This window comes from Astyanax mexicanus, chromosome 24 (genome assembly GCF_023375975.1).
Source record: "Astyanax mexicanus isolate ESR-SI-001 chromosome 24, AstMex3_surface, whole genome shotgun sequence".
Lineage (NCBI taxonomy): Eukaryota > Metazoa > Chordata > Actinopteri > Characiformes > Acestrorhamphidae > Astyanax > Astyanax mexicanus.
Window position 1 is genome coordinate 18,183,714 of NC_064431.1, and position 18,769 is coordinate 18,202,482.

Here is an 18,769-nt window from a genome sequence, read left to right on the forward strand (position 1 = left end):
TTTTTCCCAAATGTTTACACAAAAAATGTGGAACTATGCACACAAATCCAAAAAACATGAAGCTCATGTGTCAACATTGTGACTCCAAACTGCTAAACTCTAAACACAATTTTATATGTTCTCACTCAAATATCATTCTAAATCACAGCTTTGCAAATCACTAAACACAAATTTCATCATTTAGAACACCTTGCTCACCTGAGAATCACTGACCTTCAAATACAAAACCCTAATTACCAAGAAGTCTCACACAAGTTACACCAGTTTAGACTTAATTAGCAGAACGTTTCAATCATTTGTCAGAGTATAAAAGAGGCCTCACGTGACTGATACAGCCCTACTATGTTGTCATCTGGCATAATGTAAGTTTCCACTGGGCAGCTCTGGTCAATAATTGGTTCTCTAAATCCACAGTTTCTTGTGCTGCATCTTCCACCATATTCCCCATTTCTCAATCCAATAGAGGAATTCTTTTCTGCATGGAGGTGGAAAGTGTACAAACTCAGACCCCGCGAGTGTGTGGCTCTACTTCATGTAATCGGGGAGGCATGTGATGACATCCACGCAGATGATTGCCAAAGATGGATTTGCCATGCGAGGTGTTTTTCCCCTGCTGTTTGGCGAGGGAGAATATTGCAGCTGATGTAGATGAGGTCTTCTTGCCTGACCGAGATCAGGGGTCTGATGAACAGTGATCTGTTTCTTTGCATTTTGCAATAAATACATTTTGTGTCCTCTTTGTATGTGAATTTTCCTTATCATGTTTCTCATTGTGAAAATAGGTGAAAATTACAGTTTTGCAACATTTTACATACAGTACATATAGCTTATATTTGTCTAGTACTGTAAATGGGGGGGTCCTACACCACAACAAATAAAAACAAGAGAAAGCCAACATATTTCCATGGACTTGTATGCTTTTGAATTTGTACAGCGGCCTCATGAAGTCAAAAACATAACCAAATACTTCTGATAACAGTGCTCTGAATTTATCTTGTCAGTGTTTATTTGATGCTCTGCAGGAGATAAGCATAAAATAGCTGTGTGTGTTGTTTTGGTGGAAGGAATCAGTTTTGCTGGAGATTTGTAAAGTTTCAACAAAGGAGTTAATCATTTTTAGTTTGTGTTTAGAGTTTTGAGAAACTGAGCCAAGTTTCTAGAAATGCGTTTAAACATTTTTTTAAGCAGCAGCACGTCTGGTCTTCAACCAGCCAAAACGGGCACATGTCACCCTGCTGCTCATTGAGCTCCATTGGCTACCAGTTGATGCTCGCATCAAATTCAAAACTCTTACAATCGCCTACAAGGTGATGTCAGAACAGGCTCCTTCCTACCTGCACTCGCTCCTGAAGGCTTACGCTACCTCCCGGCCGCTGCGCTCCTCCAGTGAACGTCGCCTCGCTTTGCCAAACATTCACACAAAGCAATCCAGACTGTTCTCATACAGAGTTCCCCAATGGTGGAACAAACTACCCTCCACTACCAGATCAGGAGAATCTCTCGCTATCTTTAAGAAACTCCTGAAGACAGAGCTCTTCAAAGAGCACTTACTCTCTTAATACCTCTAACACACTAACTACTTCTAACCTCATTTCCTTCTTCCTCTCCTTCACTCTTATATCCTATACCCTTTGTCCTCCTTTTATCCCTATCCAAAGATGTTTTTCCTTTAAACTTATTTTACATTGTACTTGACTATTGTAAGTTGCTTTGGACAAAAGCGTCTGCCAAATGTAATGTAATGTAATGTAATGTAATTTGGGAAAAACTGTATGTTGCAAAACTGTAATTTTCACCTATTTTCACAATGAGAAACATGATAAGGAAAAATCACATACAAAGAGGACACAAAAATATATTTATTGCAAAATTCAAAGAAACAGATCACTGTTCATCAGACCCCTGATCTCGGCCAGGCCAGAGGACCTCATCTACATCAGCTGCAATATTCTCTCTCGCCAAACAGCGGGGTAAAAATGCCTTGCATGGCGAATCCATCTTTGGCAATCATCTGCGTGGATGTCATCACATGCCTCCCCCATTACATGAAGTAGCGCCACACGCTCGTGGGGTCTGCGTTTGTACACTTTCCACCTTCATACAGAAAAGAATTCCTCTATTGGATTGAGAAATGGGGAATATGGTGGAATATGCAGCACAAGAAACTGTGGATTTAGAGAACCAATCATTGACCAGAGCTGCCCAGTGGAAACTTACATTATCCCAGATGACAACATAGAAGAGCTGTATCAGTCACGTGAGGCCTCTTTTATACTCTGACAAATGATTGAAACATTCTTCTAATTAAGTTTACATAGCTGCAACTTGTGTGAGACTACTTGGTAATTAGAGTTTTGTATTTGAGGGTCAGTGATTCTCAGGTGAGCAAGGTGTACTAAATGATGAAATTTGTGTTTAGTGATTTGCAAAGCTGTGATTTAGAATGATATTTGAGTGAGAACATATAAAATTGTGTTTAGAGTTTAGCAGTTTGGAGTCACAATGTTGACACATGAGCTTCATGTTTTTGGATTTGTGTGCACAGTTCCACATTTTTTGTGTAAACATTTGGGAAAAACTGTAAGACCTTTGTTGGATCTTGAACAGAACCTGTTTTCACCACTAAAATGTTATGGTTTCAGTACGTAGCAGTTCAGGATTTTAATTAGGACCCTGTTGCAAATGAAGGCGATGGTGGCTGGCTTATTATTAAGCTGTTGACATCACCTCATTACTAGCCCTAGTAACATTACTAGTGCACTGTTCAGCTCTAAAATGCAGGAATTAATACATGAACTAAAGTTGAGCAGACAAAACATGAAAAAGTTTGGGTTCAAGAAGTGGAATATAAGAAACACTGCACTTTTTAATACCCTTTTTCATCTTGTCGTAGCCTTTTCTGATTGGGGATGGTATCAATGAAGTCCTTAATATCACTTAATCTTGTCACAATCGCCCAGTACTTCCTGTCTCCAGAGCCAAAACCCAAGTGGTCTCAGCCATAGCGCATTAGTGAAATGGGCCATTGTGTTTATATTACTGACTGGATTCATAAACTCAGACGGATATGCTTTCAGATCCCCCAGTTATGAGTCTTGTTGGCCCTCAGAAAGTTCAGATGCTTAGACAGCCAAATGCTGACTCTCAGGCGGAGTTCAGTCCAGTCCATCCAAAAACATGACGTCAAGTTCAGCCACCCACCTCCACAAGCCTTATCAACCTTTCAGCATTACTCACCTTCCTTCATGTACAATCTGCACTCACCCAGACCATGCCTCCATGCTGCTGTGAAGTAGAGCCAGATGATGCTTTAGCTACATAACCATTCAACAAAAACAGTCTGATTAGCTTTTATGTTTCTCAAAAAAAAGTTGTGGAATTTCATCACAATCGCCTTGTTTTTTTCACCACAGGACGGGACAGTGAGGACATCTCTTGCTAAAGTCCAGCAGGCCTTACCAGGAAACCCTATTCTCTGAGGCTCAGCTGAATCTTTTCCAACTAAAACAACAGAAGTAATCAAAGCATTGGGCCGTGCATTGGGGTGATGAAGGCCCTAACTGTTTACAGATCCAAGCTCGTTCCCACACTTAAGTCAATTACAGCAATGTCCCAAAACTGCAGTTGCAGGGTTTACAGAGATTTACAAGAGGAGTTAGAGCTGCTGTGCTCTCAGGACAAATAAACGATCCCAAAAAAGTAGAGAACATAGGTTCTGTAGAATCTGCAACCCTTTTTATCATTCTGTGCATCAGATCAGTGTACTTTATTAATTAAGACCTTCCAATAAACAGCAATATGTCGAACCTTTCTCACTTTTCGGAGAAAAAAGAAAGATATTTTTTACAGCAAAAAATGAAAAAAATTGCTGTGAAAGAAATGTGCTTTATTTGAACTTGTATGTTATGGTTAGTATAGTGAGTGGAATAGGTGCTCCAATACAAAGGTCCACAGCCCTGGATAACCCTAATCCTAAACTAAAAAAGGTTGGGCACGGTTTTCTACATTTACTTTGTCTTTTATACATATTTCATGGTTGTCTGATTAACTTAAATTTACTTATTATTAAACATCCATTCCTACATTTCAGGCCTGCAACTCACCCCCCAAGAAAAGTTGGGACACTTTTTTTACAACACTTAAGAGACATTAGGCACCAAGGATACCAAGCAATAAAGTGTTTTAGATGCTATTTTGTCATATTGTTCCCGCAAACATGTCTCAAGATATACAATAGCACAGGGTAATTAAATACAGCATTACATAAAATTTGATTAACAATACACCTATTATTATTAGTGTTACTGTTTTGCAGCGCAGTGAGCTGCTGTGCTTTCTGTAGCTAAGACTTTCTTAAGATACCAAACTGTGACTATATATCAGCAAAAGGGTGAATCAATTTAGCTCTTTGGTATACAGTTAATTTAGGCAGCCATTCTTCTTTTGGTATGTCTAAGCTGACATCTATATCTGCAGTGCCCCCGAAATAAAGATCAACCATGCCCATATAGTATATGCAAAGACTTTGGGCACCCTTACAGAGATACACTGGTATGCCAAAAGTTAGCAACCTCACAAATTTGCGAGCCCAGATTTATTCTACTTCACAAGTTTAACACCTTTATAAACTGATTTTACAGGTATGGCTGTTCCCAAGGAGTGTATCCCCCTTAAACATTCCACCTGCTCTCAAATGCTGTATGAATAACGGGACACTAACCAAGGCTCCCATTTTCCCATACATAGACTTTACACACACGCTATAAATCAACACGGAGGGCCGCAATTACTAACTCCTGCTGACAGCATAAACCATCGGACAGCTCCCCAGCGACCACCAGACGCTGTGTCTTATCACGTAACGGGAACAAACTCCAGAATCGAATAAACCATTTATCTCCTCAGCAGGGACCTGGGGGTGCACCAGTAAACACACATACATCTTTGTTTTTATGTACTTGAGAGGACCTTCTATTCACACGAAGAGTACTCTAGTTAATTAACACTTCAAACCAAACACTAACCCTAACCATAACTTTAATCTCAGTAACCAAAAGTAATTTATCACACTCTTAGTTTTTCCAATTAAATCAACAGTCCACAAATGTTGGAGTTTTGCAGATTTAGAGACCTCTCTGGTGAGAATGTGTAACTGCACTTGGAAGCATTTGGAAGAGTACAGGTTAATGTGTAAAATTCTTCATTTTGTTCATTTATGAAATTCTGTCAAAATGTGGAGGGCAGATACAGCCAATAATTACACCTACCAGTCTACTCTGTACAGTGATGGCATAGTTACTTTAAATCTGATTACTTATTACCCTTTTAAAAAGTAACTTGTTTTGGCAAAACTCTCTTTACTGGAAGCTTGGCTCCTCCTCTGTGATTCCAAATGTTTCTTTAAATTTGCCAAAGTGTTTTTAAAGCTCCTTAGCACTTTGTCGCCAGCAGAGACAGCTAACAACAACTAAAATTGTTGTTGTCATATTTAGCGGATACAAACTCAGAATAGTGTCTGTATTTCCAGCTAGAAAACATGCATCTCTCTCCTCGCTCCAGCGTTTGTGCTGCTGCGAGGTGTTACACGTGTGTCACATAGGCCAAACGTCACTTCCCGAGATGAGATGCAAGAACAAAGTAAAAATATACTGTAGCGAATCTGCAGTAATGTTCTGTGTTTACTGACTGTAAAAACATGAACTGTTGTGTTGAGGGTATAAGAGAAGCGTGTGATTGGATGAGAGCGTGGGGGGGGGGGGGCAGGCGAGAGAGGCTCGTGTGTGTGTGAGGAGCAGGAAAAGGGAGGCTCGCTGTATGTGTGTGTGTATGTTAGGTAGAGAGAGAGCAGAGACTGTGTGTGTGAGAGAGTGTATGTTTAGCCTGAGTGCTAGTGTTAGCCTCTTAGCTCACTAGCCTGTTGTTATTTTGGTGTGGTTGTGGCCGAAAGTGACAACTGTAAATATCTGTCTCGTTCACTCTTTTAATGCGTTCTGCTGGGAGCTACAATATCTTTTACTTAGGAAAATGACAAAAAAACGTAACGCCCAGTGACTTGTATGATTAACTTTAATTTGATTACTGGATTGGAAATAGTAATGCGTTAGATTACTAGTTACTGAAAAAACGAATCAGATTAGAGTACTAAGTAATGCGTCATGGTCATGACTGGACACTGATACCATTAATCAGGTATACTACTGCTTTGAATTTAAAAGAAAAAATGAGCAACTTCTGATTTAAAGAACTAGGGATAAATGTCATATATTACTATCCTTGCCCTTACACGTATAGCAAAACAAGCACAAGAACATGCACGCACACACACACAGCCATGGCTATGTGCAGGTTGTCCAAGCAGCTGTGGTTACAAAGTCTGTAAATCAGAACGCAAACAGAGACTCTTTATGGAACATCTGCCCTTAAACAGGACCATTACAGCCTGGGACGGTTCTGTTTAACACAGGAAACGGGGGAACGGTCTCTGCTGGGGCTAGGGCCATCTGCACACACTGAACTTAAGCCTCTGTCACGAGTGATTCAGGAAATCCCGAATCTGGATGCTATTATCCTCCAAGAAATGGAAATCTCCATCATAAAAACAGTTTGTAGAACTGAGGATGACATGATGTGAGAAAAGACAAACAAACGTCTCTTTCGATGGAAAAGAGCTGCAGATTGAAGGCCTGGATAAATACATCCTGGGCTTTGTATAATGGGTCGCATAAGTTTGGTGGGGGGGTTATGGGGGGTTATGTAAGAAGCGGTCTTTGTGGATTGCAGTGTTCTGCCGTGAAGTGGTACTGAGTTTTCTTATTTTATCTATATATCTATTCTAACAACAGCTCTTGGGTGTAAACTGGATCGTGCCATCTCTACTGCGCTCCACCTGGCTCTCACCCACCTGGACAACAAAGACTGCTATGTTCGAATGCTGTTCATCGACTTCAGTTCAGCATTCAACACCATCATCCCTCAGCATCTGATAGGAAAACTGAGCTTGCTGGGCCTGAACTCCTCCCTCTGCAACTGGGTTTTAGACTTCCTGACTGAGAGACCACAATCAGTCAGGATTGGAAACAACACCTCCAGCACCACCATACTGAGCACCGGCGCCCGCCAGGGCTGTGTGCTCAGCCCACTGCTGTTCACTCTGCTGACTCATGACTGTACTGCAAAGTACAGCTCAAACCACATCATCAAGTTCGCTGATGACACAACTGTAGTTGGCCTCATCAGCAAGAACGACGAGTCAGCATACAGAGAGGAGGTGCAGTGGCTGACGGACTGGTGCAGAACCAACAACCTATCTCTTAACGTGGATAAAACCAAGGAGATGGTTTTTGACTTCAGGAGAGCTCCAGGTGTCCACCACCCGCTGAACATCAACGGCTCTGCTGTGGAAATTGTGGATAACACCAAGTTCCTCGGTGTTCACATTGCAGAGAACCTCACCTGGTCCCTCAACACCAGCTCCATAACCAAGAAAGCCCCGCAGCGCCTCTACTTCCTGCGGAGACTGAGGAAAGCACATCTCCCACCCCCCATCCTCACCATGTTCTACAGAGGCACTGTAGAAAGCATCCTGAGCACCTGCATTACCGTCTGGTTTGGGAATTGCAACACCTCAGACCGCAAGACCCTACAGCGGATAGTGCGGACAGCTGAGAAAATCATCGGAGTCTCTCTTCCCTCCATCACTGAGATCTACACCACACGCTGCATCCGCAAAGCCACCAGCATTGTGGACGACCCCACCCATCCCTCACACGGACTCTTCGCTCTGATGCCGTCCGGCAGAAGATACAGGAGCATCCGAGCCTCCACTACTAGACTCTGCAACAGCTTCATCCACCAGGCAGTCAGACCTCTCAACGCACAGAGACAGAACTGAACCCCCACCCCACCCACCACTCACCCAACACACTCGCACAAAACTAAACTGTACACCCCCCCGCCTTTACACTCACAAAGAACTGAACTTCACCCACACACACACCCAGTCAGCACACAGAGGCTGACATGACTTTATTTGCTGCACTCTTAAAAACTATAAACTCTATCTCAGTAACTGCTGTGATTATATATGTTCTATATGTTACAGTATGGCACACATCTCTGCACCTTATCCCCACTATACACTTTATTATACCGTATCGGTACTGCACTGTCCTGTCTTTAAATTGTCTCGTCTTTTGTATTTATTGTATTTATTGTTATTTAGTGTTATAATTTTGTAATTTTATGTTGCACTGTCGTCACTCCTGCACTTTATGTTGTCTATTGCTTGTGGTTCTATGTTGCACCATGGTTCCGGAGGAACGTAATTTCATCACACTGTGTACCTGTACTCAGATGTAATGACAATAAAAGCCTCTTGACTTGACTTGACTTGACTTGAGATCACAATTTTGTTCCACCTCATGTACCACATGTGATGCGAATGACAATAAAATCTCCTTGAATCCTTGAATTCATAAAACTATTTTAAAAAATGTTTCATAAGGCCAATACATAGCACAGATTACACAAATAAAACGAAGAAAAATGAAACAAAAGGACAGAAAAAACAAGAAAACACAACAAAAGACACGCAATGAAGAAAAGAAGGGTGCACACTATGTTCATAAAGTCAAACATAGTTAGTAACTGATAAGAGTCTGGTCATTTGTGAGGTAGAATGTGAGGAGCTTGGCCTTTTATAAACTGGTAAAAAGGAGATCATGCAGCCTTGAATGTTTTACTGTATTTTTTTAAATCCAAAGAAAAACATTTTTTTATTAAAATTAATTAAAATCAAATCTCTAAGATGGTTGGCCATCATTATTGTAGAAATGTCATTGAGATGGGCAAAAATGTGGTACATTGGAATGCTAAAGCCCAGGATCCTAGAGAGCCTGTCCAGGACCTTTGACCAAAAGTCAAAGAGCCAAAATGCATGGTTATCTTAAGTCTGGGAGGATAATTTTATATTAACTTTTTATTAAATTTGAATTAAATGCAGTTTTGTATTATTGGTCATATTGAATATATTATTGCATATATTTTCCCAATTAGTAATGTCTAATTTTAGGTCTGTAATCCATTCTTCTCTGTCATTATAATCTGAAGATCGATAGTTTAAATCTGAGATCATGCTGCTCTCCATCAGCAGCCAGAGTCTGAGAGAGTGCAATTGGCCATGCTCTCTCTGGGTGGGTACAGTAGGTGGCGCTCTCTCCTCTCATCACTTATTGGGATGCTGGCTGGTACAGACATCTATTAGCCTAGTGATGCTGCATTAATTGCTGGCAGTTGGAAAAGATGCAAAGTATGACTTCACATTTATCGGAGGATGCATGTTCTGGTCTTCACCTTGCTAGTGCTGGGAGCATTATAGGAAGTTATAGGAAGAGTTTCAATGAACAGGGATTGAATTGGAGAGTAAATGGGACAAATAAAAAAAAAATAGGACAGAAAAAAAGGTGTGATTCATAATTCTGAAAATTTCCCATCTTTAAGGGTTTCATGAATGCTTTTTGAGCTGTATGTACTAAAATGAGCAATTAAACAGCTAGAGATTCTGTCAGAGATGAGGGAGATGAGAGAGCTTGTCGTGGAGAGGAAAATCGCGTCCAAGTGTTTTGGAACAAGCTGTTGGGAAATGCGAAACCCTTATTAACCTTTAATGACTGACTGGGATTCCATGAATGTGCAGCGTGCTGCTAGCTGTTCTTCATTTATCTTTAAGACGGAGCCTTTCCAAAACTGTAATATTACACGTCCTTGCGGTCGCCCACAGCTTTTTCCTTCCATGGCTTTGTTGGTTTGTTGGAAAAAAAAAACGTAAGTGTTTTTTTTTTTCCGAAGGTTTTGCCTCTTGCCCGTCTCATCTGTAACGACCTGGCAGATGCACGTACGGGAACAGCGAGAGAATAAACGTGCCAGGTTAATTGAACAGTCCTCTACGATACACAATCTGCATATCTCTTTTGTGTGCGATCAAATGTATAATGAACACTAGAATCCTAATTATTATAATAGAGTCCCTGAATTAATATTCTCCAGCTGTTTCCTGTGAAGTGGATATTTCGTGAATGCTGCAGTTAATGGGCGATCTGTCATTGGCCGTGTGTAGTACGTGTGTTTGTAAACAGTGGTGAAGGAGGCTCTTAAGGGATTGAGTTGCATAAAGTGTTTCAAATGTGCATCAGCTCACATAAGCAGGGTTAGGACACAATAATAACAAAATGAATAGACAAAAAAGCTTAAAGGACTTCCTCTCAGATGAAAAGCAAGCTTTATCTCGTATTATAATATCATACATGCGAAACGTTTTAAAATGTGGAAAACTGAAATATCTTTTTTTTTTAACAGAAGTACTTTTATTGCATAAATGGCATATACTGTTAATAGTACAAGATCATTGTAATACAGATTTAAGCCACAGACTGTATTTTCAGTACAATGAAATAGAACAATTGAACATAAACAAAAGAAAAAAAAACGTCTTGGCGGGCGGACATCTTATTAAAACCTGTACTCTACAGTTCGGAAAGATAAAAAAAAATAGTAATAATAATTACTTATACTAACATCTGTCTAGTACTTTCTATATAGTATGTTACTGTCCAGTACATATATACATATACATACATACACATACACATATATATACCCATACACATACACAGCAAAGCGCATTTGCACATCTGTACACAGATACTCCTATCTACACACACATAAATGCTCATACTCATACATACATGTATCCTTTAACACAATCTAACAGGCTATTCTGTCAGATCTAGGTATGTAATAAGTGGATTCCACCTTTTCCTAAATAAATCAAATAAATGCTGTTATTTTCTCCATGTTATAAACCTTTACCAATCTCTCTTTCCATTGATTTGCAGTGGGAGTTAAAGGTTTATACCAATTTACAGTGACCATTTTCTGAGCTACCAGAACCATTAATCTAAACAGATATAATATTTCTTTGCTTAACATCTCGATTGGGAACACTCCCAGGACAAAGACAATTGGCTCCACTCAATAAAGACATGTAAAATATTTGAAATTTCCTATCTGATTCCTTGAAATATCTTTTAATATAAAAATACAAAACAGATTTTTAGCAATCCATTATATTTCCTTCCTTCAAGATACTCCATGTGGAAGTAATAAGGTGTACAGGCATTTTACAGACGTTTATCAATGAATTTATATTAATGAATGTTTATAAGAAATGTAAATATTGTATACTAAATCAACTTGCACAATCTGATTTCAGTCAAATCTGTGCTTATAGCTACGTAGGTCGACTTCTTGTAGCTATCAATCTCGGCCTTCATTGCTCGGTTCTGTGCGGCCATCCGTATCACAGCTGGAGGGATCTGGGATAGTTTTTGCTGTAAAACAAATCACACAATCTTACTGTCCTACAAAACAACAGAGCAGAATGTACAGAATGTTTGTTATTGTTTGTTCTCCAGTACTTGGGCTGTGGCGGACATCACTTCATGTTGTCTCTGGATGAGCTGTGTCTCTAGACGGGTCATCTCCGCCTGACACAGGCGCTTCACTTCCTCATATTCAGCCTAAAAACAAAAACACAGAGAAGGAGAAATGCCGCAGGGGAAGAAGATTTTGAGATGGGTATTCAAAACATTGTCTAACAGAGCCTGCCAAGAATGAAAACCCATTTGATCTGGAGAGCTGATCCAATAAATGATTCAAAACATACCATACTAATGTGTAAACATAGGAAGATTTCGAAATATAACCAACCAGGTCATATAAGTCCAGGTCTAGCTGTACCTACCTGCTGTACCTGCTTGAGCATCTCCAGTTCTCTCTTCATTTCAGTGATCTGCAGGGCTTTGACTGGATACTCCATGTCTTTATAGGTCTTTAGGCAACGAAGCTTTGCCTGGGCATCAGCCACATCTGCTGTCACTGCCTTTAGCTGAGCTTGAAGTCCTAAATGATGAAAAAATATATATATTTATTGGATTTTTATGTGACAGACCAACACAAATTAGTAAGTAATTGTGAAGTGAAAAGTAAATGAAACATAGTTTAATTTTTTAACAAATAAAAATCTGAGTGTGGTGTCTACTTGTAATCAGCTCCCTGTACTGTGATACCCCTAAAAAAAATCAGTGTGAGCAATTGTCTTAAAAAGTTACCTAATTATTAAACAGAATGCACATGTGTGTAAAAACAGCTTTTTGTGAAGGCCTCAAATGTTTGATACAGAACATTAACAATCCAACAGCATCATTAAAACACAAGGAACACACCAGACAGGTCAGAGATAAAGTTAAGAAGAAGCAGGGTTAGGTCATAACAAAATATTTTAACCTATAAACATCTCACAGGGAATTGTTCAATCCATCATTTGAAACTGGAAGGAAACTGCAAACCTTCCAAGACATTTCCAAATAAACTGACAGCACAGTCAAGGAAAGCACTAAGCTGAGAAGCAGAAAAAGGCCCATGGTCACTCTGGGGGAGCTGCAGAGATCTTTAGCACAGATGGAGGATTTTGAATAGAGGACAAACATTAGTCATATACTGCACAAATCTGGCCTTTATGGAACAAAGAAGACAAGAAAAAAGCAATTTTTGAGAGCAAGCCATAATAACTCCATGGAGAGGACACAGCAAACATGTGGAAGAAGGTGCCCAGGTCAGATAAGACCAAAGCTAAACACTTTGGCATAAATGGAAAGCGCTGTGTGTGGCCTAAAACTAATACTGCACATCACCTTGAACACAGCATCCCCACTATAAAACATGGTTGTGGCAGCATTATGTTATAAGGTTGCTTTTTCTTAGCATGGACAGAGAAGCTGGTCAGAGTTGATGGGAAGATTAACGGGGGTAAATACAGGGTAATACTGGAGGAAAACATGTTAGAAGTTGGACAATGACCTTCCAGCAGGACAATGACCCTAAACATACAGCCGAGCTGCAATGGAATGGTTTGGATCAAAGCATATTTGTGTGTTAGAATGTCTCAGTCATATCCAGACCTAAATCCCATACCTCTAGATGTGCAAAGCTGGTAGAGACATACTGTACCCCAAAACCCCACATTTTCCCAACTGTAATGGCAGTGAAATGTGGCCCTACAAAGTACTGACTGAGTAGGGCTGAATACAATTTGATGCCTCATCTTCTAAATTTTTATTTGTAAACATTTCTTAAACCATGCATTTTCTCTTCACTTCACAATTACTTGATTCTTTGTGTTGCTCTATCACATAAACTCACACTCTGAAATGGTCAAAAATTATATCACAATATACTTCTTAATTGTGGCTAAAATATTTTTTGATATGAGCAGTTAAAAAGCCACAGAAAAATGGCCAAAAATGCACACAACCGATGTTCTAACAGATGTATACAGAAATATTGCCAATGGATTTTAAAATCATACCACTGCTACTGAAACATCTGGAAATATTTAGTGTAATAACTGCGCAGATTATAAAAATAGTTGCAATTTGAATTGGATTTCAACCAGATAGATGATTTTCTGCCTCCTCGAGTTCATTCTTCAGATCTGACTTGGCCTGTCTGATCTGCTGGTCACTCCATCGCTTTAAGGCAGATACTGAATTCTGAAAAACGAAAAAACAAAACAAAACCACCACAACTAGTTCAGTTGCCCATAGTTTTTGTTGACTCTATGGCACACTTTCTGTGGAAGTAGCAGTCTCACAGATTGCTCGCTAGGCCTTCCTTCTCCATAATGGTATTAAAGCGGTTTTCCTGATTATACAGTATATAACTGTCTTGCAATGTAAAACTAATCCCATCAAATTTGGGCTAAAGTTTATGTTCTGATTTACTGATAACTCACCCCCAGTTTCTGGTGTAGATTCAGGGATTCTCTAACGCTGGAGAAGGAATCACGCTCTGTATTTTCGATATCTCTGATCACCTTTTGATTTGCCTCCTGAAGATCTTCACACCGCCTTCCCATATCCGCTATAGACCATCTCTGCAGCCTGATAAGCAGCTAAATAGCAATAGTCAGTAAATAACCTGTTAGATGCCATAATAACAGATGAATACCCAATAACTGGGTATAAATTCCCAATAAATAACTATATGAGCTATCTCGTGCTGCACACACCTCCAGTGTTTGGATCTGATCACTTCTGCTGATGGATTCCTGATGCTCCTTTTTAGTGTTTTTCAAGGTTCTTCTGGAGAGTCTAGAAGATGCTGCAGGTGCCCCTGTAGAATAAGAATACGAACAGGACTTGCCGATGAGGCTGGGCAATTGTAAAAACTGATATATATAAACTTTTTCTGTGATTTAACTCCATAAAAGAATGTGTCCGTAGTTGTGGACATAATTTGGTTTGTGGAAGTATGAGACTCAATATAGTGAAATATGTCATTTTTTCCCATGTTGGACAGTAAATGAGTCAATAAAATGCTACCAAATTTTGCAACTGTCTTACAATCATCTTAAATATATATAGACACTAGATATGTACTGTTTAACTTTACCTATATATTATAGAATATTACATATAAAACGCCTGTATATTAATAACATAATAATATACAGCATACTGTGTTTCTTCTGTTACAAATAAACACTGACACTTTAACATTATACTTTGTTAAAGTTTCTTAGGGAGTTTTTTGTCATATCATCCAAGCCTATTTGCCAATAGAATAGGACTCTCTTGAGCAGATAAATAAACATGAAACAATTGGCAAAATGGCTTATACCAGGCGTAGGCTAGAGCAGGGGTGTCCATTTGCGGCCCGTTTTCTTTTTTGGAGCGGCCCGCGAGGTATTTTAGAAATAGAATGAAAGTTTGCCCGCTGTTAAGCTAATTTTTATAACGTGAGATTCAAAGTTTGAACGCTAGGTGTCAGAAACGGGCCAAAGAGTCTAAAAGTGGCGAGAGTGAAGTTGTAGTGCAGAACAACGGGCCAAAGAGTCTAAAAGCAGAGAGTGAGCACAGTTGAAGCGCAGAAATATGGGCCAAAGAATCTAAAAGAGGAGAGAGTGCGCATTTGTAGCGTAGACAAACGGGCCAAAGAGTCTAAATGCAGAGAGAGTGTTCAGTTGTAGCACAGAAAAACGGGCCAAAGAGTCTAAAAGCGGAGAGGGTGCGCGTTTCTAGCTCAGAAAATCGGGCCAAAGAGTCTAAAAGCGGAGAGTGCGCAGTTGTAGCGCAGAAAAACGGGCCAAAGAGTCTAAAAGTGGCGAGAGTGTTTTGTTGTAGCGCAGAAACAGGGCAAAAGAGTCTAAAAGTTGCCGTAATTAAGGAGTTTAATATTAGGGGCGTCATAAAATGAAACATCAATTTGAAAAATCTTAGTTTACACAACACTGTCAAAGATAAAGATAGTAAGTCAAGTAAAATGGTGTGTAAATGAAATAATCAGGAAAATGTATTATTTAAAGTGGTATATTTCATTATTTGTTTTATTACAGAGTCTGTGGCCTGTGACTTCAAATATATTTCTCCTTCTGGCCCCCAACAAAAAAAGTTTGGACACCCCTGGGATAAGTGTCTCTACAATTGTGTGTATATTTTTGCACCCAATTCTTGTTTTATTATTATAGATGTTGTTACTACTCCAGAAAATTGTCAGTAAAAAGAAATTGCCATAATAACACCACAACTGTAAATGTAAATGAACTGTGATCTGATTTGCTGCCTTGTATGTTGCCACATCTAAGCACTCTTTTTTATAATCTGGTGCGCCTTATGTATGAATTTTACCAGTCAGGTATTAAGGAGCAGTAAAGCCACTCCTCTGAAGTGCAGTGTTATGGTTTATTTCAATAGAGACTCGGGACTGAAGAGGCATTAGCATTAGCCGCTAACTGGGCTAGCCTTTGCCGTTCTGAGGTGAGTATCATCGGCCTGTAGCCTTTTGCTAACTCCGGCTTGCACTGCTGGAGCTGCATTAGCATTAGATGCTAACTGCGCCTCACACTAGCTTTTTTAGCTATTTTTTGGTGAATATTATCGACTTGTACGACTTTTAAACATATTTAACAGTGAGGGCTGGATAATTTGACCCAAATGTATATCACAATATATTTCTTAATTTCTGTCGATAAGATATAGTTCTGATATCAATGTGCGCACTATAAAAACACTGCCAAGAACACCCATAATAAATGTCAGTACAAACAAATTACTGAAAGATTAGTTTACTTACTGCAATAAAATGTTCAAGTTCATGAGCTTGGCACAAAAAGCAATAATAGATCAGCATAAAGAAGACGGTATTACATTGTGTATCAGTTGTCAGGTGATGAGTTCTCACCGGACTTCTCAGGTTGTAGGTGTTTTTTTTCATTGGGCTGCGTAGTGTTCCCCCCTCGCCCTGTGATTGGTCTGTGTGATGATCTGGCCTCTTTATGATCAGGACATGATGCGCTCCAGTGCACGATTTTTGGTTTTGTTGATTTTAAGCCATTTGATCGTAATGTTTTAGTCCGCTCCCACTTGCTGTAATCCTTTAAAATAACATGATTTTTACACAATTATATTTTTTTACATACAGCACCCTCCATATTTACTGGTACCCTTGGTTAAGAAGTCTTCTTTGGCTTTTAATAAATTGTAAAAACAATGAAGCAGCAGATGACATGTCTCTCCAAACCATCACTGATTGCGGAAACTTTACACTAAAGCTCAAGCAGCTTGGACTGAGTGCCTCTCCACTCTTCCTCCAGACTCTGGTCCCTTGATTCAAATGAAATGCAAAATTGACTGATGATCAGTGATGGTTTGGAGAGACATGTCATCTGCTGGTGTTGGTCCACTGTGTTTTATCAAGTCTAAAGTCAGTGCAGTGTTTTCACAGAAACTCTTACAGCACTTCATGCTTTACTCTGCTGACAACATTTCTTGATTTAATTTTCCAGCAGGACTTGGCACACTGCCCACATGCCAAATGTAGCAGTTGGTTTTATATTATATTCAAATTTTCTGAGACACTGATTTTTTGGTTTTCATTTTCTGTAAACCATAATGATCAACAATAAAATAAATAATTGCTTAAAATAGATCACTATGTGTGTAATACATACATACATATATATATATATATATATATATATATATATATATATATATATATATATATATATATATAAAATATATGAATTTCACATTTTGAACTTTTCAATAAAATTCTCTTTTTTTAAATGCACTACTATATGTATATTCTTATCATTATATTGAGAGTAAGTTAAAAAAGTGCAAAGTTCAAACATGAGGGTCATAATAAACCACTGCACTGCACTATTGAACTCCTTTACTGATAATTAAGCGCAATGAGCCTAAAGAGGTAAAGTTGAGGTAATGTTCTAGACTGTTCTGAAAGTTTTTAGGAGTAGCAGAGACTCACCACAGTCTGAAGCTCCTCTCTGAGAGAACTCAGGAGAACCTGCTGAGAAACTTTATTCATATCAGAGGAAATCCTTCGCCTGCTCACAGCACCTGTAGCTTCACTCAGAGCGTTTATTAACTATCCCCGCTGTTAAACACTTTTACCTGCAGATATATAAACAGGTATAATACTGAAACAGCTCACCGCTCTGACTGAGAGACAGGCCTTATTGTTTTATAGTTTCAGCAGCTTAGCAACCAGCAGCCCGCGCGCTGAAAAACGCACTGCAGAGCTCTCGCGCCATCTAGTGGGCGGAGCCGGAGCTGCGGGCGGAGCTCTATATAAATAAATACATAAATACTCACACATAAATACTGAACGGAGCAGAAATAACCTAATTTATTAGAACTTTAACTTTCAGTGTAACGTTTATCAGCTCAACCTCCTGACCATTTCAGGCTAAATTTAAATATAGAACATTGGGTAGAACATTTTTTTTTATGTTTTCCATTTCTGCCTTTCGCTAACAGAATAAAAACAAATAATATTCTTGTCTCATTTTTTTTCTCGATTTTTACATTTTTTTCATCTTGTAACAAAAATCTGATGGTATAATGCAACCTACATTTATTAGAAAAAGATAGAAAAAATATTTCCTTTTTTTAATTGTTCCTGAAATTCTAATTGTGAGGAGCAGAAATAATAATTTAAAAAAATTGCCAGACAATTTAACTGAAAAAGGATACAGTTACCTTTAACACTTTTATATTCCTTTTTTTTTATAGTTTATTGCTATTGTATTCTGGCGACTTGTGTCCTTCATCCCTCCTTTTTTTAATGTTTCTACTTTTTTACATTTTTTATCTGGAAAATGTATAAACATGGCAATAAAAGTTTTTTAGCTTAATATGCTAGAACACATATACTAGAAAAAGCGGAGCTTTTTAACTTTAAAGCTTTTTAAAAAGCAGCAGCAACAAGACAGGGAAAGTTTTGCTCTTACTGCCTCTCCTTATTAGGCTACAGAGAGGCGTGTAGTGTCGTGTTACTGTGTTTGTTGTTGCGACGCTAAAGTATGGAGGATAAAGAAAAAGAAATCCAACCGATTTGAAAGAATCGGATAAAAATCTAATCATTAACCCTAAAATCGATTCTGAATCGAACTGTGGGATTCCCAAAGATTGGCAGCCCTAATTGTTACTCTATTATATTTTATTTTTTAAAACTTGCTCTGCTTTTAACTTGTTACTCCTATTTCATTTCAGCTTGTTTTCATTTCGGCTTCTCATCGTTCAAACAAAGTACCTATGCAGATAGAGTGAAGTTGATTGTGATTGGATGAGAAGTATAAACATTCATACCATTCATACCATTATGACACATACATTGGTTTAAATGCAAT

At 38.9% G+C, this 18,769-nt stretch overlaps 1 protein-coding gene across 2 annotated transcripts; it reads right to left on the reverse strand.

Annotated features, from left to right (window-relative positions):
* Window positions 1-10,278: 10,278 nt before the first annotated feature.
* On the reverse strand, window positions 10,279-17,630 carry c24h20orf96 (chromosome 24 C20orf96 homolog). Of its 2 annotated transcripts, none has more exons than XM_022682679.2 (8): window positions 17,386-17,630; window positions 16,297-16,489; window positions 14,126-14,229; window positions 13,931-14,008; window positions 13,508-13,607; window positions 11,801-11,958; window positions 11,475-11,576; window positions 10,279-11,387 (listed from the first exon to the last, which is right to left on the reverse strand). In XM_022682679.2, exons 1-8 carry the CDS (start codon window positions 17,443-17,445, stop codon window positions 11,241-11,243), a joined length of 942 nt encoding a protein of 313 aa, XP_022538400.2. In that variant the 5' UTR covers window positions 17,446-17,630; the 3' UTR covers window positions 10,279-11,240. The 2 variants fall into 2 exon arrangements, with proteins under 2 accessions (XP_022538400.2, XP_007234796.3); XM_007234734.3 differs by having other exon boundaries at window positions 10,283-11,387; window positions 13,850-14,008.
* Between the last annotated feature and the right edge of the window lie 1,139 nt (window positions 17,631-18,769).